Source organism: Trichogramma pretiosum, unplaced genomic scaffold (assembly GCF_000599845.2).
Source record: "Trichogramma pretiosum strain Unisexual culture from Peru unplaced genomic scaffold, Tpre_2.0 scaffold1, whole genome shotgun sequence".
Classification (NCBI taxonomy): Eukaryota; Metazoa; Arthropoda; class Insecta; order Hymenoptera; family Trichogrammatidae; genus Trichogramma; species Trichogramma pretiosum.
In genome coordinates, this window is record NW_019641703.1 from 1228051 (window position 1) to 1251350 (window position 23300).

The 23300-nt window shown below is 44.9% G+C and overlaps 1 protein-coding gene across 4 annotated transcripts; it reads right to left on the minus strand.

The window, feature by feature from the left end:
* Positions 1 to 876: 876 nt before the first annotated feature.
* On the minus strand, positions 877 to 22530 carry LOC106656840 (zinc finger homeobox protein 4). 4 transcript variants are annotated; one of them, XM_014378005.2, is made up of 6 exons: positions 22281 to 22530; positions 9022 to 12718; positions 5671 to 8627; positions 4772 to 5581; positions 2903 to 4663; positions 877 to 2498 (listed from the first exon to the last, which is right to left on the minus strand). In XM_014378005.2, the coding sequence occupies exons 2-6, from the start codon at positions 12311 to 12313 to the stop codon at positions 2022 to 2024; spliced, it is 9297 nt and encodes a 3098-aa protein (XP_014233491.1). In that variant the 5' UTR covers positions 12314 to 12718; positions 22281 to 22530; the 3' UTR covers positions 877 to 2021. The 4 variants fall into 4 exon arrangements, with proteins under 4 accessions (XP_014233491.1, XP_014233483.1, XP_023318448.1 ...); XM_014377997.2 differs by having other exon boundaries at positions 2903 to 5581; XM_023462680.1 differs by lacking the exon at positions 22281 to 22530 and adding an exon at positions 21301 to 21460 and having other exon boundaries at positions 2903 to 5581.
* Between the last annotated feature and the right edge of the window lie 770 nt (positions 22531 to 23300).

Here is a 23300-nt window from a genome sequence, read left to right on the forward strand (position 1 = left end):
AAAAACAAAAAAAATTTCTGAAAATGTCTTATAAAATATAAATGTAAACGAATGCTAAGATATGACGACATTCACGCTCAGTGAAAGCGTATGAAAATATTGATGAAAAATATTTTTTGACGTCATTGTAAAAATTTAGTAATCTCTATGGACATAATTCTGTTGTGAAAATTTCGATTTTTTTATTAAGACTTTTTACTAGTCTTGAAAATTGCATTTACAAAATGATAATTTTGAAAAATTTCGATTTTTAATAATGCCACTGTAAAAATCTCAACTAAAATCATGAAAGTTTTAAGGTATTAACAGTTTTTGATGCAGAGAGATGATTTGAGGAGCTAGACGCACTTGAATAAATTGTATCATTCGTAGATCTTAAGAGAAAATTCGCCTGTTAAATTTCGCACCATGTGCTATTGTTTGTTACTTACCTCAAGTAAATTAAATACTTTTATGAGAATTTAAAGCTAGTTTAAGAAGAACATGTAAGAAAACGATAAATTATATTTTTACCTGTAATTAACTATGAAATGGAGCACTGAGTTGTTCGTTGAAATCAACCATAATCATTCAGAAAATAAAAAAAAATTAACTAAAATATGTTAACGATTTGATCAATTATATCTATCCTGATTCCTAACGATCACAAAAAATCCATGAGATATTTTTTCAATATGAATTTTATAGTTTCTTTAGTTTATAACTTGAAATTTATTTTACTTCAAATCAAGATGAAAGATGGATAAATTATATTAATAGTAGACCAGACTTTTGAGTGTAAAAATGAGAATCTTTTCGAAAATATGTGAAGATGTCATAAAACAATGATTATGGCTCGAGAACCTTTCCATTTTTATAAACTCCCAAGAAATCATACAAAGTAAGTGTTTCCAATCCTTTTCAACCATTTTGATTGATCAGCCATCTTGAGAGTGTGCATCGGTAGCGCTAGCATTTCACGGAAGCTCCATTTTGATAACCGGAAAGCCACGTGAATTTTAAATTTTGTTTGCATGCAAATGATTGTCATAGTAAGCAACATTTATAATTTATAATATTATTTATTAAAATTAGAAATAATTGACTCATGATTACTTAAAAACGGAGTTATATTTCCTAGTATATAAACATGAACATGCGAGGTATGTAGAGTGATCTTTATAAATAGTTACGTTAGGAAAACTGTATAAAACGAAGATCACATACTCTTTATACTTACAATATTTTTGGATTCTTAATATTTGAACAAAAAATATGCTAGTATGCCTTGATCGATGAGATTTGCATAAATTGATTAAAATACAGTCTATAGATTGTTCATTTTCCATACATAATTTGAAAAAGTTCAAATCGAAGAATCGAATCGTTAAACATGATTGATTATCAAATAAAGGAATGATATAACTAAAAATATGAATATATATAGTCTTCACTGTACATAAAAACATAATTTGGACATTGTGTTCAATAAAATATCATTGTATAATACAAATGAAATCATTTCATCCGTCTTAATATTCAGGAATCAGACATTTCTTTTCTTATTTATCGTATTTTTCGTTTTTGAACTATTCTTTTACTACTTCGTTTTTATCAATTTCAATAGTTCTTATATTATAATAGTCATTTGAATAGGAACTTTCAGTATTGCCTAGCACTGGATATAATATTCGCGCGCTACATAAAGATATTTTTGAACCTACGTAGTTAAATCGCAGTTTCTTATGGCCCTTTTACCATTATCACACGGACCATTTTTAAAATATGTTTACAAGTGACCTACATTAGTACAACATATAAATTAATTTTCACGCTATCATGATTTTCAAATATAGTAAATTTCACCTTTATTTTTGTCGTGTTTTGCAAAAAAATTGATTATCAAATTCACTACGTTTATTAGTAATTTTTTTTCCATTTTTTTTCCATTATGTCAATTAATATCTTAATTCGCTTACATAATTTTTATTTTTTAATTTTTTCATTAAATATTCTTTTTTTTGAATCATGATAGCATGAGTTTAGGAATCTAAAAGGTCGCCTAAGCACTCTCTACCGGTTGTGGTGATAGTGTTAGAGTCGACGTTTCCCGTATGTTGCTGTTGCGGCTGCTGCTGCGACTGAAACATTGCAGTGGGATGAAGGAACAACGATCCGTACATGAAATTTTCTTCAGTCTGTGGGCGAACGCCATGCAAGTTATTATTCGTAGTATTGTTCGCGCCACCACTACTCATAATGGTATTATTCTCTCGCGTTATGGGAGCCCCGGGTGTCGGCGGTATGAGGGTGCCGTCGTTCACGGCCTGTCTCACCGATTCAATATGCTGATGAGAAAATATATGCTCTTGTAATGGCAACTTCGAAGAATAATGTATAGAACACAGTTTACACTCTTCTGGGCCAGTCAGACTACGGTGTATGAGAATACCATCGGCTGATAATCCTGCGGCCAATCTGGCTTTCTTCTCTTTTGCACGTGCATTTTGGAACCAAACCTGAAATCACGCATTAGATAGCCGATTACTTCCCTCGTGTTTATATTCTCTATCTCTCTTTTTTTGATCGTCGTCGTCCGGGCGCGGACTCGTCTTATTGCTCGGCCGTTTGAAACTGCGAAAACACAGTAAAAATGGTGTTCGGACTTGTAAAGTGTATGATGAAGTCAATTTGCACATGGTTAGTATTTTGGATGAACCAAATAAAAAAAATTGAAAAAATATAATTGAGTTTAATAACCGATCCAAATACCGCGACATTATTATCATTAAAATTTTTCAATTGTAAGTGCAAAAAAACAAGAGAAAAAAATTATCAATGATTCGAATTTGGTTAAGAATGAGCTTCGATTTGGGGCCTTTGAGTTTTAAGTTACGAGTTTAAAATTGATATTGAAAATTACCTGAACCACTCTTTTCGGTAGGGCGATCTCCTTTCCAAGCACTTCGCATTCGGACATAGTCGGTGTTTTGTAGTCGGAGAACAAGGACTTCATAACTTTCACTTGTGTTGTCGTCATTTGGGTTCTGTATCGCTTGTTATTGCCTTGGGACATGCTGTTGTTGCCGGAGTACATGACGACATTATTGCCAGTGCCACCGCCACCGCTTCCGCCGCTACCATTGCCACCGCTGCCGCCACCGCCACCGCCGCTGATGGCCTGCTTGAAATTCTGCGGACTGATGGGGCAGTCGTCGTCGATGAAGTCGGTGATCTCGCTCATGTTGTCGTCGTCGCCGCACAAGCTCTTCTCCGAGCACTCGCCCGTGGCCTGGCAGGCCTCGGCGTTCAATCTGATCGCCTGCAAGTGATTGACCGCGGCCTCGTTGAACAGGCCCTGGCTAAGATCGATCTTGCCACCGAGCATCGGCTTGCTGAGATCGAGCGGCGACTCGTTGCCGGTGGTGAAAAAATTCGAGGAGCTCTCCGGCTGCTTGTTCTTGCTGTTGCTCGAGTTGATTTGCAATTCGTTGATGTAACGCTTCATCGACTCCTCGTAATACTTCTTGAGAGAAGCCTCGACCTCGGCTTGGCCGGTGAACAGGGGTGACATGATGTTCGGGGTGCTAGAATTCGACGGCGAAGATTCGAGCGACAACTCCTCGTCGGGAATGTTGTCGATGTTGATCTCGATTTTGCCCATGTGGTCGGCGTGCTTGCTATTCAAATGGGACTCGAGGGCCGACTTGACCTTAAACAGGGCTGGACAGAAGGGGCATCGTTTGTTGATCACCTGACTGTGGGCACGAAACTGTCCCTTGCGCTCGCGCGCGCGCGTGTTCTGAAACCAGACCTGCACGACGCGCTTTTTCAGGCCCACCTCCTTGGCTATCGTCTCGAGCATCTTGCGCGACGGATTCGACTCGATCTGGTACTTCTGATAAAGATAATCCAACTGCTCCGGCAGTATAGTTGTGCGCAAGCGCTTGTCCTTCGGCTGCTCGCTCTGCTCCTGGCTCATCTTGTCCGAGGACTGCATGTCCTCGAAATCATCGTAGGAACGTTTTTTGTCTTTCATTATGGTCGGCAGGAGATTTGGAAGATCGTTCGACACGCTGCCGGTGCCCTTAAACGCCTGCTGCTGTAATATGCCGAAGGCCGACTCGGGCGAGTAATTGGACGAGAACAGCGTGGGGTTCATGATGTGCACGAGCTGATGTTCGCGCCAGAGCTCGAAGCGACTAAAGACCAGGTTACACTTTTCGCACTGAAAGTCATCGCTTTTCATATCGGATTGCATGCAGGGGAGATTGAGATTGGGCGGCTGCGAGGTATTATGCTGTGACATGGAAATTTGATTAGGATTCACGGACGACTCGGACATGGTGGACGTGTTCATGGACACCGATAGTAGCGTGTTACTCGTCGTGTTGGAGCTGCTGTTGCTGTCCTCGGAGCTCAGCACGGCGGCGATCTGCGCGGCCGCCGCCTGCGCCTGGGCGCTGCGCTTCGCGTCCTCCTCCTTGAAGCAGTGCGTCTTCTGATGGCGAATGAGCTCGTAGTAACGCTGGAAGACCAGCAGACACTTTTTGCACTGATAATTCAGGCCCGGGGTGCGCTGAAAGCGGCCGGTGTTGTCCTCGGCCTCGCCGCGGCCGCCTGTCACCACGGGCTCGGCCAGCGGCTGATTCTCGTACACCTTGCGCGCCTTCTGACGAGCATTCTGAAACCAGACGACGATGACTCGCGGGCTCAAGCCCAGCAATTTGCTCAGATACTCGAGATCGTCGTCCTTTGGATAGGCGTTATTCTCGAAAAATTCTTGAAGTACCTTGATCTGATAGTCGGTGAATCTGGTCCTGTTGGCTCGCTTCCCCGAATTCGAGGAGTTCGCGTTGTTGGAGTTGCTACCGTTGCCGCTCATCGAGTAATCGGACAATCTTGTCGGACTGTTGCACTGCTGGTTCTGCATGCTGCCCGACGACGTCACGGACAGATTAGCGATGGACTGAAAGCTCTGCACGGAATTCTGCGAGGTCGACTTGGGCGGCAGCATGGACGAGGCGTCCATGTTCATCGAGCCGAGCGTCGCCGCTGACGGCGCGTCCTGATTCGGCGAGGTGAATATGGACGCGGGCGACTGCGGCCGTGACTGCTGCTCGCCGGAGCTCTCGCCCGAGTGGCGGGCGTCCTCCTGCATCTGCTGCATCAGATTCTGGCCCATGAACATTTGCTTGCTCAACTCCTGCTGGATCATCTGGCTCTGGGCGGCCATGAGCTGCGAGGCCGCGTCGTTGCTGATCTTTTCCTCGTTCTTCTCGTCCATGCTCTTGTTGCTCGAGATGTTGCCGAGTGACGTGACTTTGGCTTCTCCGGTCTTTTCGTACTCCTCCAGATTCAGGGTGGTACTGGGTGGATTGTTGAAGTTGTATGGACTGTCTTTGTTTCTCTGTCGCTCTTTGAACAGTGTATTGCGGAACCAGTGTTTGATGACTTTCGGAGGCAAGCCACTCTGGGAGGCCATCTCTGTTATTTGCTCTTCACCGGGTGAATTGTTAATGTCAAAGTGTGCTCTTAGAATTTTCAATTGATCGTCCGTGATTCTTGTACGAGCCCGTTTTTGTGACGAAACAGCGTTTGTCTGAAAAAAGAAAAAAAGGAACCATTGCAATAAAACGTAAAACTCGTAAACCAAAATAATTTAGAAGGCTCAAGAGCGAATATACTTACAGCTGCAGCTGCAGCCTGTTGTTGCTGTTGACACAGGGCTATGTTCTGCTTGGCGAGCAGCTCGTTTTGTGCGTCAATCGACTGATAAGTACTGTTATTCCCGTCGAATTGCGACGGCAGCATGACCGGCACCAGCGGCGGTTGAAGATTCATGGCCGCGATGGCGGGCACGTTGAGACCCAGCGGCAGGCCCATCATGCTCATGATCAAGCTCGGATATTGATGGAGCTGATGTTGGAATTGAGTGGCGGCCATCGCGCTCAGCGCGACCTGCATCTCGGTCATGTGCTGCGCCAATAATTGCTGCTGTTGCTGTTGACTTTGTTGGCTATGTTGCTGCTGTTGTTGCTGCTGATAGAGATTTTGCACATTGGACTGGATTGTCGCTGCCGTGGAGTCGGTGCTCGATACGGGGGTGCTGCTCAACACCGGCGTCGAGGCCGAAGTGGTCGGTGTCGTCGTTGTCGGAGTCGTCGAGCTCGGTTCGGTGGCCTTGTTGTTATCCTTATTGTTTTCAGTGGTATTGTTCTTTTCCTTCGACTCGTTCGTATTGTTGTTTTCGTTCTGCAGCGACGACGAGTTCATCTGGGATGATGGTGTGGTGTTGACCGGTCCCGAATTAGTAGATGACGACGTGGCAGCCGTCACAACGACCACTTTCTTCTCGTATTCGTACTTGAATTGTTGAGCATACTTTTCCAAAAATTCCTGAGGAACGACGTCTTTGTGCACCTCCTCGCAATGAGCCTTCAGTACCCAGACGCTGCTGAATTCTTTGCTACAATGCTGACACTTGCTCTTCTTGATCTCCGGAATGATCTTTTCCTCGGCGAGCTCATCGAAGGACTGCTCGCGATCCTGCATCAGTACGCTCAAGTCGTGGCCCTGCTTACCGTTCATGGAGAACTTGGAATCGGGCGAGTAGTCCGACTCCAGGTCGTCCGCGCCGTCCTTCATTCTCTGCTTGCGCTCGTGATTCTCGTTGAACTGCATCACCAAGTCGAAGCCAAAGCTCTCCAAAAGATGCTTGTATATTTGCGAGGATTTTGGTTTTGTTTGATATGTCAAATCTTGCGACGCTAGGGTCTGCTGTAGGCTCAGTGCTTTGTCCTGCATCTCAGACGACGACACCGACGGCGAGGGCGTTTTCGGCAGGGCCAGCACCTGCTGCTGATTGCTCTGTGCAGCCAACTTCTTGAATATCGATAGCGGGCTGTTGAAGATGCAGTAGAGCTCCTGATGTTGAGTGAGCTGCTCCTGGCTGTTGAAGGAGGCGTTGCAATTGCCGCAGATATTGATGTGTCCACCGCCTTCGGCGTTCTTCTGATACACGGCCGAATTGTTGGCAAACGGCTGCTCGAGAAATTGGCGTTGCGCATCCTGTTCGAGCTTGCTCGCGCGCGTCTGATGCAGTACGCTGCGCTTGTGTATGTCGAGGGTACTGCCCTGCGAATACGACACCTTACAGATGTTGCACTTGTAAGGCTTCTTGTCCTGGTCATTCTGCTCGTCGGTCGAGTCGTTCGGGCTGAGCGGAGATACTTGAGTCATGTACGAGCCAGCGCTGTTGTTGCCCTGATCCTGCATGGCTCGTTTGAGCTTGTGCAAATGGCTGACGCTGTTGTAGTGCACCAGCAGTATGTTCTTCTGAGTAAAGCTCTCTTTGCACACATCGCACTTGTAGGGTCTGTTAGGGTCCAGATACTTCTCGATGGAGTAGGGCATCTTGTCGCCCTTGCGATGAACGATACTCTTGTTGTGGCTCGACAGATAGGACTGACGGGTGAAGGCGACCTTGCAGCGATGGCACTTATACTTGCGGCTGGGATCGCTGTAAAAGTCCTCGGCGACCGAGTGGCTATTCAAATAGTTTTCGAGCAATCGCTGCTCTTTCATCAAGGCGCTGGTGTCGTTGCCGTCGCCGTCCTCGTCATCGTTCTTCTCGTCCTCGTCTAGGTAGAGCTCGTTGGGCAGGTCGTCTTGCTGCTGCTGTTGCTGTTGGCGCAGCTGCTCTTCGCTCATGGCACGCTGGAATAGCGAGCCAGGCGACATCATCTGAGCGGCGAGGTGCTTGTTGAAGGGCGACGTCGAGGCTGCGGAGGCCAACTCGTCGTCTATGGGCATCTCTGCATGACATGTCTCGAGGTGGCGATTGAGAGATTGGATCGAGCGAAAGGACCGAAAGCAGGTGCCGCACTTGGTGGCGTCGCGTATCGCGTGATACTGGGAGTGCTGCTGCAGCTTGTCGAACGTTTTGAAAGCTAAGGAACATTGACCGCAGCGATACTTGTAGACGTGCTTCTCGCTCACGGCGAGATTGGGCACGACCGTCGCGGAGGAGTGCGCCTCGCGCTGATGCTGCTGCAGCTCCTCGGGCGTGCGGTACTCGCTCTGGCAATAATTGCACTTGAGAAAGTGCGAATCGCTGTTGATGTCGTCCGTGGCCATCATCATGTCGACGGCCTTGACGTCTTCCTCGCTGCCGCCGCCGCTCGTCTTCTGAGCCGCGCTGGCGGTCGCGGTGGGTGTGCTGCACGGCGACTCGCCTACGCCGCCGCCGCCGCCGGCGCTGCTGCTCTCGTTGCTGGTGTTGCGCGGAACGATGTTCAGCCAGTGGCTCTGATTGACCAGGGCCAGCAGACGCTGCAGCCCGTCGGTGTTGACCGAGTGGATCTGCATGACGTGCTTCTCGAGCAGCGTGCGATGCTTGAAATTGTCTTGGCACAGGGGACACACGAGCTCGGAATCGTAATTGTCTTTGTATTGACTTATGTCTTCGTTGCTGTCTTCGCGCTGGGTCATGAGGAAGTTGCGCGTAAGGTCGGCTGACGTCTGCGGCGGGAATGCGTAATTGGAGCACTTCTCGTCCTCCGTGTCGTTATCTTGGTCATTGTCATTGTCTTGCTCCATTTCTCGCTTTATATCGCTACTCCCGTCTAAGGAACTTTCGCATCTTTCTGCAATTATAATAAGGTACGAAAAAACGTTATAGGTGGACTCACATTTCGTCCGCGATCGGTTTAAGTACGAAAATAAGTTGGCTTTCACGAGAATTTGGAAATTGTAATCAAACAATAAAGTTTCGATTCAAAATAATTATTAAGTTAATATTGTGAGTTATTTGTACTAATAAAATTTTATAAAGTGTATTTTATTTAACATGCAAGTGAATTTTTCTCAGTAATGCTCTACCGGAACAGGGGCTCTAACGCGCTTCTCGATTGACACTGATATAACAACATGTCGGACGGCAGGCCAAGATGGCGGGAAATTTATCACAATGAGTTGACATTTTAAGAAAAGAAATTATATCTAAAGACACACCCAAGTCATGCTGTGCGACTGACTTACCGGTATTTTTTGGAGTGGTCTGCTGCATGTCCTCGTTGGCGTCGATGTTCATGCCGCGCGCCTCGTCCGGATCGGGCAGCACCTGAAAGATCTCGGCGATGTCCGTCTGCAGGCAGTCGGACTCCTTCATCTCGGACCTGGCCTGCAGCTGGCGTATCTGCTCCATCTGCAGATGCTTCATGGACTTGACGTGCTGGAGAAGATAGAGGCGGGACTTGGCGTTGAAGCCGCACAGCGTGCACTGATAGATCTTGGAGTTGGAGCCGACCGTGGAGCCGGCCTCGAGCAGATGCTGCAGCAGTATCGTCGAGGCCTCGTGCTTGGGCGACGAGGCGTGTAAAGCTAATTTATGAATACTATTCGTGTAATAGTCGCAGGCGTGACAGCGTATTTGTGCGGAAATGGTCGGGGCCGAGAGGTACTTGAGCTTCCATTCGTTGCGCGGTCCGCCCTCCTTGACGTGATTCAGGTGCTGGAGTCGCTGCAGGTGCTTGTCCGTCTTGCAGTGCAGCTGAAAGTTGGCCTTGAGATTGGTCTTGTACGAGCACAGCTTGCAGATGAAGTAGCCGGCGATGTTGTTGAGAATCTCGGTCTCGGGGATCTTCGTGCGGTCCTGGGTCAGATGGATGCCCAGCTCCTCGAGCGAATCCGTCTCGAACTTGTTGCAGATGCAGCACTGATAGGTGTGGCCGGGATTCGGATCCGAGGGCTCGGGCGGTGGCTCCATGCTCTCGGGCAGAATGCCGATGTCCGGATTGCCGAGGCCCGCGAGGGCGTTGAGATTGAGACTGCCGACGAGGTCGTTGCCGAGGTGCGGCAGAGTGCCACCCGTCATCAGCTGGATCAGCAGGGCCTGATTGTAGGCCATGTCGGCGAGGGCGGCCTCGGTCGGCTGGGCCGCCTTGCTGCCAAATCCACCGCTCATTATCTGATCGAATTGCTGCTGTTGAAGCTGGGCTTGAGTCGGTTGACTGGGTGACTTCTTTTGGTGCGACTGTTGTTGCTGCTGTTGTTGTTGCTGCTGCTGCTGCTGTTGTTGCTGCTGCTGCTGCTGTTGCTGCTGCTGCAACACGGAGAGCGACTGCATGTGCTTGATGTTCTGCTGCAGTATCAGCATGTGATGGGTGTGCTTCTCGCTGGTCATGTGAATACGTAAATTGCGCGCGACATTGGTCTCGTAGTTGCAGGCGTCGCAACGAAACATGGGCTTGGGTTTCATGTGATTGGCGACCTGATTGGCCATCATGGAGTTCTGCTGCTGCTGATGGCCACCGGGGGACTGCATGTGCGGCGAGTCCTGCTGCGGCGACTGGCTCATCACGTTGCTGTTGCCCTGCTGCAGCTCTTGCATGTTGTTCAAATGTTTGTCGCTTTGCATGTGTATGCTGAGATTGCCCTTGGTCGTGGTGGAGTAGTTGCAGACCTCGCAGCGATAGGGCTTGTAGCCGCAGGTGTATGTCTCGCCGCGGGCCAGGCGCGGATGGGGCTGCCCCGCGATGCAGTAGATGCACGAGGTCTCCGCCTCGGGGTGCTTCTCCTTCATGTGTATCTCCAGGGTCTCCTGGTACTTGTAGTGCCAGTTGCACTTGGGGCACTTGAGGGTCTTGCAGGAGTTGCGCGAGTGGATGCCGGTGAGCGAGCCGCTCACGGTGGGCAGCCGCGAGTTCGCCAGGATGATCTCGCACTTGGAGCACTCGATGCCCGAGGGCCGACCCTGCATGTGCTCCGGGCAGACGCCGATCGTCGTGCCGCTGATGAAGTTCGGTGGGGCGATGCTCGCGTAGCCGCTCTGCGTGGCGGCCTTCATCAGCGAGGCTTGCATCTGTTGCTGCTGCGCTTGCGAGACGGCCGTGGGCGAGTTGCCCATGACGCTCGACGCGAGCTTATCAGGAACCATTGACCACGAGGACCCGACGCCCAGGCCCTCGTTCGAATAACCTTGCTGTTGATTCTGCTTCAGTTTCTTATGATAGGAATCGTCTCTATTGGCTAAATTAGTAGTAATAGTAGTAGTAGTAGTTGCATTAATCATAGACTTATTCTGCGACGCGTGAGACTTGTTCTCGGATTCGTAAAATTTTGACTTCTTCTCGCTCTGGTCCATCGCCATGGCTGCTGCCGCTGCCATCTTCTTTGCCGATTGCTGCTGCTGCTGTTGCTGTTGTTGGAGCTGTAGCTGCTCGTTACCGTCGTTGGAGTTGGGCATCGACAAGCTCGGCTGTCTCAGCTCCTGATTGCACTGGGGTGAGACGACCGGCTCGAGGAAGCTGACGATCGCCTGCTTGTTCTTGCCGACGGGCTGTATGATGGCCGACGTGGTGGAGCCCGCGAGCGTCTTGCGCTCGTCGTCGAGCAGCGTGATCTCGTGGTCGCTTTGTGCGTGGGCGACGAAGCTCTTCGCGTGGCCGAAGCTCAGCTTGCAGATGAAACACATGAGGATGGGCTTGACCGGCACGGAAGAGGCCTTAGTGGGTGACGACGACGAGGACGACGACGACGCCGAGGCGGCAGCCGCTTGCGCCGCCGCCGCCGCCGCGGCCTGCACGTACGAGTTTCTCTCGCGATTTCTAAAGTTAATAACACGATAACTATACATAACAGGAAGTTCGGAGTTTGAGATTGGTGACGCTTTGTTGCTGGATTGCTGATTGTTCTGGCCCTGGCCGACGCCTCCGCCGCCGCCGCCGCTCAATTGGTGTGCGTAAAACCGAGATACGTAATAGGCATTGGCAATTTGTGGAATGACTAGTGAGTGTGAAATGGAAGTACCCTGGCCGTCGACGATGCAGCCGTCCGGCAAGGACTCATCCTCGCTCAACTCACTCTCCCCCTCGATAATGTAAGCTGAACCATCGGAATTATAAACTATTTTACCGTCGAACTTTTCAACATCGTTTTCGGACAATGGTTGCCCTAATTGTTGCTCAGGAACTATATTTTCTGCTTGACGCTGCTGAAGCTGCTGCTGCGGCGATTGCTGCTGCTGCTGCTTGTTGAGTATTATCGAGTCCGCGGGAACGACGCTGCTGCCGCTGGTGCTACCGCTGCCACTACTCATGGCTGTGGTCGTCTGCGTCGTCGTCGTTCCCGCAGTCGTCGTTATCGTCTGCGTCGTCGTCGCCGTCGTCGTGTCCGCCGTAGCCGTCGTCGGCGTCGACAACGCGCTGCCGCGCAGACAGAGCTCCGAACCGGGCGAGGGGCTTACGGTCAGTGGATAATTCGGATTGTTGAAGACTGTGCCCACAGCAGTCGGAGAGCTATCTCCCCGGTCTTTTTCCTCTTCCGGACTCATAGTATACACGATAATAATTGTATATAATAATTTTTTTTTCTTTCTAACTTAATTTTTAGGTTTTTTTTTTACTTTATGCTTTATTGGAAATTAAGGTGTAAATCGTGTGTCGATGTGTGTTTTTTTTTGTGTGTGAGAGAGTAGAGAGGAATGGTGTGTTGTGTTTTTGTTTGTATGATTATTTCAAAACTGAAACATCAACATTGAAGTCTGGTTGCTGCAGACATTCTGTCAATAATGCTAATGGAAAGTTTTTTCGTTATTGTACTCTTGCGACTCATTTTCGTCAACGTCGGAGGAAAGTCTGTTAGTCGTACAAGAACTTCGGGTGTTGATGCTTTATAGCAAATTTGAAGTAAGAGTAACTTTTGAAATACTGGGCTGATGATGTTGACGCTACGTCCTCTGCAACAGAAAGCAAAAAAAAGCATTTTTTTTAATCCAATTTCGATCTTCACCGAGAAACACGATTGTTCGTATGATGATGATGATGATAATAATAATGATAAATGAATGCATTTGTAAAAGAATTCTCCATTAGCACGTGACGCTAATGCCGGCCTTTTATAATCAGTATAACTCCGGACGTATTAGAGTGAATAATTTAAGGCAGGGATAAAAATGCTGTAGTGCCTACATTGCAGCTGTGAGTGTGTTTCACGTACATATAAAACCCTTGTCAACCGCAAGCGTAATATTTAATTGCGTAATTAGAGCTTCAAGCTGCTAATTCAGTCTCACACTACTTATAGAGTTCCCTCCTCCTCCCACCCGGCGCACGATATTACTTCTTGGCTTTTTCAAGTGCTGCCCCGTGCTGGCTCCATTGTTTGAAGATTGTCGCGCGAGCTCGTTTCGTAATTAAAAAAAAACGAACGTTTATAAAATTATCAACGAGTAAAATTATTAGGTGGCATTAATAATTCTCGAGATATTTTCAATTTTACATTATAGTGCAAAAAATATTTATTAACATTTACAGTTAATTAAACTGTCAGAGTATGCACACAAATTTTTCAATCATATAGACTCTCTCTCTTTCGTTCGTAGACGCGGCACGGCGTACTACGCCACTTGAGCAATTTTTTGTTGCCATGATTATCGGAGAGTCTTATATTGCCCGAGTACTATAATGTATCGATCGGTCTGCCAGCATACATATAGGTACTTTAAGATAGAAGACAACACTATTAGGACCTACCGAATCGATATGAATTCATATTTTTTTTCTTGCCGAGGGGAGAGAGAAGCAATCATTTTTTCATCAAAATAAAAAAACTGAAAAATAAAAAACGGTTAATGCAAATGATGAAACGAAAACGCACCAGTTTACGTGGAAATAAACATTTTTATTATTTTCGTGTGTGCCTTTTATACGAGTATTTACGTTTAATACTCCAGTTGAATTATGAAAATGAAAAGCAGAAGTAGTGCGTTGAACAAAGGGGGTTGGGTGGGGAGAAGAAGTGTCGACGCCATCTTTATTAACATTGACAATCAATTGAATAATTAACGATGTATATCACTTGTTTTGCGTAGCGTTGAAAAATGAATATTGTCAAGCGACTATAAACTTTTATTCATTCCAACATCGATTCGAAACGAAGGCTTCTTCTATTTAAAGTTAAATAGATCAACAATTTGAATGCGAAATTTAAAAATTAAAAATTTTCGCAGCTTATTTTTCAACGAACAAAGACGTTTTATCTTTTATTCTAATGAAATCGATAACATTCGTTTCACACCCGAGGCATTAGCCGACAATGACAGAGCGAAATTGCACATTTTTTACTAGGAAAAAAAAAGAAGAAGAAAATGGTTCAAAGTTACGCGAATTGCAAATTATAAAAGTAATCCCCCGCAACAGCGAACCGAATGATTTTTTTCTAATGAGATAGTCCGGGCGAGCGCAACGCTGCGGTATAAGGTTCAACTTAGGTTATGCGTCAGAGATTCATTATTTATTTTTCTTCGTTCTTTTTTTCTCCTTTTTGTTGCCTGCGCTCGTGCAAGTTTCAAATTAACTTTTTCAGTAATAACAAGGTAATGAGCAACTTTCGTTAGCCGATTCGTCATTAGTTAATGCGCGCATCGTGTGGCTCTTGGGTTAAAAAAACAAGTTTTCTTAACGACAAACAAAAAAAAACTCTTGTTTTATTAATTTCGTTACTATTGAAAGTAAAAAATAAAAGGTTTTGAATTTTTAAGAAATACTGTGAATAATTTACATGAGTTATAAGCATCAAATATAATGAAAAACACGGGCAAAGAACAATGAATTTTCACTCTAGTCAGAAGGAAATGAAATTAAACAGTAAACAGTAAACAACATTTTAAGTTCAAAGTTAAATTTACTTGAGCGAAACGAAGCTTTCAATAATTTCATTAAGACCGAGTTAAAAGCAAAATGTCACTCGACGAAAATAAGTTTTTTTTTCACCTTATAATCTATTCAAGCATTTAAATTATAATGACTGTAATGTGCGTCATAAAGTAGAGGTTTCACACTTTGTACACAATCTTGGAAACAAAAAAGTTTTGATTCAACAGTTATAACTACGCTTAATTGTCTTTCACGCATAATTGGAGTGAGTTATTAATTTTATAAGAAAAGTAGTTACGAAGTCAAAGGCATGAAAGTCAAACGGCTTCACGGAAAAAGGTCGCGGCGCGTGGAGTTACGACCACTATACACACAGCTTTACTTCTTTTCTTTTTTCAAGAAGCATTAATAATTATTTCGAATAAAAGATCGTACATTAATTGCATTGAAAACGCTCATTTGAATAATTCACAAGTGACTCGAAAGAAAGAAAAAGAGGGGAAAAAAGTAGGCGAACGATTTTCGTTTCGTTTTAACGTGAATGCAGAAAGTAAAGTTCGCGTGTGTGCGCAGCGCAGTTACGATTACACCGACAGGCTAATTATTCTCGTTATATGCAAAAATTCATGCAGTCGTGAATGCCTAAAATTCCAATTCGAAATGTGTTCACAATGCGCATTACACGTTGTCATTTATGACAACGCGTGCCGCTGTATAGCTGCTGCTGTTTTTTATGCGCTATCACGAGGCGACGGGGAACCACACCCAAATAGTCTATCGCTGGAAATCGAACGCGGTACAGACACACACGTACTACGAGCACACACGAACGCATAGGAGAAGACGCGACTTGTCACGATCGTTTCGAGCTAATTTGAATAGTCGACATTATTGCCATTGTTATGCCGCGTGCAGAATTAACAACATTGATTCCGATTGGATCATTATTTGCATTATGAAATAAACGAGGGAATCTGAGAAAAGCCTCTCGACTGAAATATCAGCAGCGAGTCATAACTCGAATTTATAATTTTTCATTCCTGTTTCGTATTAATTCCTGACGATTCGTCTAGTAATAATAAAATAACACCGATAACGAAATCATCATCCGGATGGCACTTGGGCGATGCCAATCGGTAATACACAAACAATAAGTCTTTTTAATCGTATGCATAATTAATGAACGAGTTTCGTTCGGCACTGATCTATAAATGTATACATCTCGCGCTAATAATAGCGCTTTGAAACATGAATTTTTCAAGAAAAAAAGAAAGAGAACGTGATTTTTTTATTATATCGATGCTCTCTGGCTATAATAGTGCTGCTGCTGCTGCTGCTGCTCGCTCGAGAGAAATATTTTCCCTTTTCTCTTTTTCAATAATTTATTCGTTCATTACTGCGCAGGAGGGTAAGAAAGAAGAAGAAGCAGCAGCAGCAGCAGCAGCAGTGGAAGAAGAAGAAGAGAAAGAAAATTCATATAATAAGAATCGACGAACGCGCAGGAGCATCAGCCAGCAGCATCGAACTGAGCGCCTACATATACCCCAAGCAGCACACATATCGAAGGAGAGAGAGAGAGGAGAGAGAGAAGAAGTACTAAAAGCTAAAGAATGAATTGGAATATAGACACACACGTACATGCGCGCACACACACATACAAATGTAAGAAGTAACACACAATGTATGTATGTGCATCGAGGTGGTGATGGTGTTGGTGGATGATGGTGGTAGTGGTGGTGGCGGTGGCGGCGATGTGTCTCTGTGTAGAGTCTATATATAATGTATAAATGCGCGCCTCGGTGTGTGCGTGTATTATACATACGATATGTACCCTAAAAGTTGGCGTTAAGAATGCTACATTAGAAAAAGACGGAAGATCGTGTGCGCCTATGTGTGCTCTCGCGCCGCGTCTTTTTTTCTCTTTTTTTGCTCTCTCGCTTACTCTCACGTGCGCGTGCAAAAGAGAGTCGCCAAATAATCAGCATCGTCGAGGTATAAATCAAAATTCGTAAACTGCTTGTATTTCTTCTTTCTTTTTGCTCTCTCTCTCTCACTCTTTCCTCTCTTTTGCTCATCATCGTCGTTAACGCAGATATATTACACACGGACATATACGCACACGGGCGCGATAATATGCGCGAAATATATGCAAGTGACCGGACAACCGATATACAGCCGCATACACGGAAAAGTTTGCGTAAAGAGTAAAAGTGCGAGAGGTAGAGCGAGAATGAGAGAAAGAAAAAAAGAGCATGTATAATATTATAAGAGCAAAAAAAAAACTCTCTCATTTTTTCTTGCACATCCGTTCTCTGTCTCTTTCATTCTCGCACTCGTCGTCGTCGTCGTCGTCGCCGCCGCGATCCGCGCGTCCTTTAGGAGAAAGAAAGAAAGAAAGAGAGAAAAGAGAAAGAAAGAGATAGAGAGGGGACTTCACTGTTCTTGTTACATTTTCTGCATTGTATATACCACTGGGTAGGCCGTGCCGCGCGCAGAGCTCTCCGGCATAAGCTTCTATATAACTGCGCGCTGCTGCGAGTTTCGTAGATTCAAAATGTATTTTCATAGGTATTTGTACGTAGAAAGTAATGGTTGAGGGTGAAAAGAAATGACGCTACACACACATTTACATTGGCATCGCGTGGTACACGAGCGCAGGCAGTGCGCCACGGCCCTGCACACATACACTCGTACACGTACACTTACATCCAGATCGGAGCAGAAAAGCAGCAGGCAGCATATGTGACGGATTGTTTAAACACCTTACAACGTCGAGCGAGAGAAAGAGAGAGAGAAAGAATGAGATGATCGCTGATTATTGGAAACTTTTGAAGATTTTGTTATGATTATAATGCGACGTCTTAGGGCTTATTGTTGGAAAAAAAACAAGAGAAAGAGAGCAAAGTATTTCGAACGTGCGTATGCGAGTGTGTGTTGTATGCATAACCTAGCAATTCGCTGTAAAGAAAAAAGAATACTGTACTGCCAGATCCACGCTAAGAAGATGCCAATACATTTCATTCAATCGCAGCAGTATTTCAATCCGAAACGCAATATCCTAAAACTAATTGCAAATATATTCGCGCAGCTGTTAAACGTCATAAACGCGCATGCAATTACCGTTGCAGTGCACGGAGCATTAGTTAGACGCGACTTTTTTAAACTGCAAAAAATCATTATTTTTTTTTAGAAAGTCTGCTCGCGAACGAGGTGTTAATGAACCAATTGAACATACGGACAGAAATGCTAAGTTACAAGAGCGAGAGAAAGATACTTCAATTTTTTTCTCTCTTTCTCTCTCTCTCTCTCTCTCTCCCTTTTCTTTCTTTTTTACATTTCCGAATAGATGCTGTGCTGCTGCTGCTGCAGCTCCTCGCGCGTCTCGAACTCCCGGATGGGCGTTGTTTAGAGTGGGGTGAGTGAGTGCGAGAGAGAGAAAAGGAGAGAATTTGTGTATACAATACACCTTCGTCAATGTAAAATATGAAATGTCTCGAAAAATTCTTCAATTTATTCGCGCAGCGCGAAACGATGATGCGCATCGTGCAAGCAGCAACTACAACAGCTTAGCTCTTCGTCGTCGTCGTCGAAAGTACAAAGCATTGTAATGCGCCCCGTCCGTCCACTGCTGCCTGCTTGCCTTTTAATTTAGGTTAGAATTTCATTCGCAGCGCGTTAGAAGAGAGACATACGGGGCGCGATCGTTACATCGCAAAAATTTGACATTAATTCCGTAATGAAGAAATTGCAGGAAATAAAAAAAAACACGATTTCGCGAATATCATTACGGAGAGGTCGAAATGAGTTTTAACGAACACGGCCAACTCTCTCTTCGGGTATATAGAGAGGCCAGGCCACAACACAAAACGCGTCGATATAAGTAATAATTTTCACCTGAATATGAATCCTTTAATCGGGGAGAATTCGATGAATTTTTTCGCCAAATGGAATGGCTGCGTTCTCGCGCGTTATATTACTTTTTGCCTTTGCCTGAATACATATACAAGATTCCTTTCTCCCTCCCTTCCCTCCCTCGCACACCGTCCGCGTGAAAATGTGTGTGCAACGCAAAAAATGAAAAAAAAAGGGAAAGAAAGAGAATTGTAAAAAAGAAAAAACAGAAGGCGATCCGTGTGCAGACACAGAGTGAGAGAGGTTCCGTGAAAAACAGCACCTAATTAATCGAGTTGGTTGTGTTTTTTTCCTTTTTTACAACTATACTTTTTTGTTGCAGCATCGAAGAATGTGTGTATCTACCTCACACCCTCGTGTACAGTAATAGAATACTTTTGCTACGCACACACACACACACACATGCTTTTACACGCACGCATACACTGATCAGTCGCAGTAGCAGCTTGACCCATCTGTTCGTCTAACCCCAGCGTTTATTAGTTTCCATGCTGCCCAGGCATTGATGTTCTTTAATTGCTCCGAAACGAGTCGGGAGAGTCTTAATTTCGCGCGCGTCGCTGTTACTGCCGCTGCTGTTGCTGCCGCTGCGTGAGAGGCGTTTGTCAGAATGTTATAAACATGACGTCAGCCCCAATGCCAATATGCATACATTAACAGCTTAAAATTATAACGCAAAAATGAATCGATGAATATTCAAACTGACGAGCGAATGAGAGGAGACAAATGAACGTCGGATGAGAGCTTCTACGAACGAATGATCCTTTGTTGTTTTTTTTCTACTGTTTTATTATTTCGAAATTAATGATCGCGGCTTTAGAGCAGCAGGTATAATATACAACGCACACCGCGTTTGTTGATAACTTAAAAATTTGCCTTCGAAAAGCCAGTCCGATTCGTGGAATCGTCGTATCGGGCAGAGAGCATTTTGCAATTAATTCTTTATTGCATATATTCGTCACACGAGCACGGCAGCAGCAAATTGCTAATTTAAAATGAGTTTGAAAATAGAAATAAAAATACAAACAAAAACCGGCATCGTCAAAACAATAACAAATCACTCGCTATCGCAAAAATAACGCCGAAATTTCGCCAAAAATCGAGCTAATTATTTGCACTTTTTAAAGCCGTTTGAAAAGCCGAAACATTGCACAGTACGGAGAGAGAGCGCGCGAGCGGCGAGAGAGAGTCGGATCTGCATGGCAGCCCGAAACGCGCAGACATTTTCGTGCGAAATAAATCAATACGCGATGCCTCCTCAACCCACGCCTCGTCGTTTTCAGAATGTATATGAGCGTCTTGAATGTGTATACTAACGTGAAGGGAAAAAAAGAGGATCGTTGAACGCTACTACGATGGGGGCTGCTTCTTTGGTATAAAAACGAAGATTTTCGACGATTAAAGCTGGAATTAATTACAGTCTGCTCGTTTGCGTTATTTTATAGTCGAAATCGATGTGCACGATTTGCGTACGAAAATTTGGCGATTTAAAAAACCAATAGAGCATGACTCCGAAATAGTTTTTGACAAGCTCTCCGCGTGTTATAACAATCCTTGAGACTCGTCTCCGTGTAATACACGTAATTTATTTGCAGTGAAAATTTTAAAGCGTCAACGCTCTCGCGTTGCTTACAACTTGACGCCGAGACACGGGAGGTACACACAACATCACGGTAGCAGCGACTCCACACATTCGCACACAAACACACACACATACACACGTTTAACGTTGTGTATAGCTCGTTTCGCGTCCTATGCTTTTAGCTCGTGTATAGAGCAGCAAGCAGCAGCTCGTGCTAAAACACAGCTCTCGCTCTCGCCTCGGTCTACTCGGCTCGCGCGCGAGCGAGAGAAGGTAAATAAAAAACAAACGGCAACAATTAGCCGCTTGGCGGCTTGATACCGATTCGTGTCGAGAGATTAATGCCTCACGCACATGTATATACGCCTATAACGAGGCACGGGGCATTCATTGCTCGAGCTTTTGGCGAGTTTAAATCTCTGAGTGATTTCAACGCGTGGCTCCGTGCAGCTCGCTGGCCGTCGCATAGCGGCAAGGCAGGCAGGCAGGCAGTCAGGCAAGTCAGGCTATACGCAGGCCGGGCGCTGAAGCGGCAGAAAAGGCAATGGCAGCAGCAGCAGCAGCAGCAAAAGCAGGCAAGGCACAAGCGAAAATTGGGTGATATGATTGCACACACAGGAGGCTGCTGTGTTATGCTGAAGCAGTACACATATAGTAGAAGCACAGTAGCAGTAGCAGCAGAGAGAGCAAAGGCGAGTTATATGCTGGCGTAGAGGCGGAAACGATACCGAACGAACGGCTACCACTGCTTTTACACATGTATATATCACAGATACACACACAGATACACACTCGTGTCGATACACACACGCGTGTGTCGAGCAGGGCAGTTCACGGTAGTTGTATTATATAGTAGTAGTATGTAGTATGTAGTAGTTACATATGTATACAGCAGTGCTAATGAATTAATGGGTTTTTAGCGGGAACGACGACGATGAGATGCGACAAGAGTATAAGCGCAGAGCGCATAGTGGTGGTGTATAGCAGTCATACATGCACTCGCTCGCATTACTTCGTTTCGATCGTTATTATACATTTGCTGCTTTGATTTTTCATGCCTCTGTCTTCGTCTGTCGTATATTAACAGTGTCAGAGCTGAGTACTGTGTGTGTGCGCGCGTTAATGCCGTTTCATACTGTGTGCACAATTTAACGAATGAATATGACGAACCGTTGATTCTTCTTGCCTGCACGATGCATCCTCGAATGATTTTTATGGAACTTTTTTTTTCATCAGCCGCAGCACACAACCACTCGAGAGAGAGCACAGAGAAGACACTGCAGGACACAGGATACACTCACGCGCGCATACACTTTTTTACTATCGCGACACTAATGATCGCGTTCGATACCTTTGTTTTTAAACAATTTTCCGAAGATATCGGCGCGGCGCGCACGTACGGAAGGTTCGCATGGCTGAGATTTAACACTACATTGCCAGCAGCAATTTTAAACCATGATATATGCACCTCTCAAAGTGTGGTGGGAGGTGCATAGCTCAGGATACACATACACGCGCGCACACACAGACACGGACACAGGGCACAGAGAGATACAGACACTCGCATACACACACACACACCAACACACACTGACTCGCCACTCAAGTGTCTGGGTATAATACGTAGTACTGTATATGTATGCTGTGTGCAGCAACGCGACCATTGCACATTCGACAAAACGTTACATATTAGCCAGATATAATAAACTAATTAGATTTTATATGCTATAGATTCGTTCGAAAAATAAAAAGACAAGAGCGAGCGAGGAGAATGATATAATACCGTGTGTAACAATGGCCCCTTCTAGAGTGAGATAGAGAGAGCGAGAGAGAGAGAGAGAGAGAGAGAGAGGAGCCCTTTGTTCAACTGTGTTTCAGAGAAAATCGACGTTTTGCAAAAATATAAAAACTTCGAAGAGAGGCGAGGAGCCTCTAATGCAACGAGGCAACGATCGATCGTTACGAACGTTTGTTTTCTTCGATACACACACACAGACACGAGTTCGAAATAATTTAACGACAGTGGTAGTCGCTCTTTTCGTCAAACGGTCTCACTTTGCTGCCTCTCTCTCTCTCGCTCTTATTTAAACAAATGAATGAACGAATGAATGATTTATCAAAGCTTATATGATGTATAATAGAAAACTTACTGCGAGGACGTCGGCTTAATGACTGAATATCGTTGAGCGAGCAAGAATATCTCAGTGCCTTTGATATCTTCAACATCTTTAGGAACGATTTTTTCATATTAGAATCGGTGGCTGACTGCTGCGGATCCTGGCGTAATATATGCATATGTACATATACATTTAGTATGTCGTTGAGTAGTTAACTTTTTTCCTTTTTCTTGCACAAGCACAGAGACGATTTTTTATTAAATATATCGGATGTATAACTATATCTATATGTATAATGAAGAGAATACACACACACGCACGGATACATACATATGCTTGTGTATATATCTATATATATAATGCTCCTTTATCTTTTCTTTCTTTCTTTCTTTCTTCTCTTTTTAATCTGCACGCTGATATATTTTCCTTAAATAATATATATATATTTGTATATAGATATATATTGATTGAATGGCTTTCACTTTGTAAATTTCACAATAAGGAACATTCAAATCACTATTTTGTCGTGCGGCCACCGCGGCTCATTTCTTTCTTCCTATATTAAAGCTTTCTTCGTTTACTTTTTTACTTCTGTCTCTCTCTCGGTTGATATCGTGCGTAGGAGTGAGAGAGATACCAGAGAGACAGAGAGAGAGGCGAGTTGCAATTGATAATCGGACAACGCGTGTGTATAACGCAGTCGAGGTACTATATGTATTATAGATATATACACAATATAATATCGTCGTATGTGTCCTCGCTGTAGTACTGCTGCTGCTGCTGCTGCTGCTGTAGTAGTACTCGCTCTCTCTCTCGCTTTGCGCGTTTTTTTTTGATTATATATATACTTTGTCTATATATATAATAGTTGTAGTAGTTTGTAGTAAAAATGCGGGGCTCGGCCGAGCAAAATTGGTGGACGACGACGACGAACGAACGAACGAAGAAACAATCAACAATCAACGAGGAACGTAACGAACAAAAACTTTTTTTTCTTGCAGTAGTATTACAGTTGTATTACAGTGTCGTGCGGTCTTCACAGGATCATTTACT

Excerpts from the sequence above, each read along its gene's own strand:
- LOC106656840 (XM_014377997.2), bottom strand. The coding sequence starts at position 12,313 with ATGAGTCCGGAAGAGGAAAAAGACCGGGGAGATAGCTCTCCGACTGCT. Across the intron at positions 8,628-9,021 it reads GACCACTCCAAAAAATACCG|AAAGATGCGAAAGTTCCTTA; the intron begins GTAAGTCAGTCG and ends TTATAATTGCAG. Across the intron at positions 5,582-5,670 it reads AACAGGCTGCAGCTGCAGCT|ACAAACGCTGTTTCGTCACA; the intron begins GTAAGTATATTC and ends TTCTTTTTTCAG.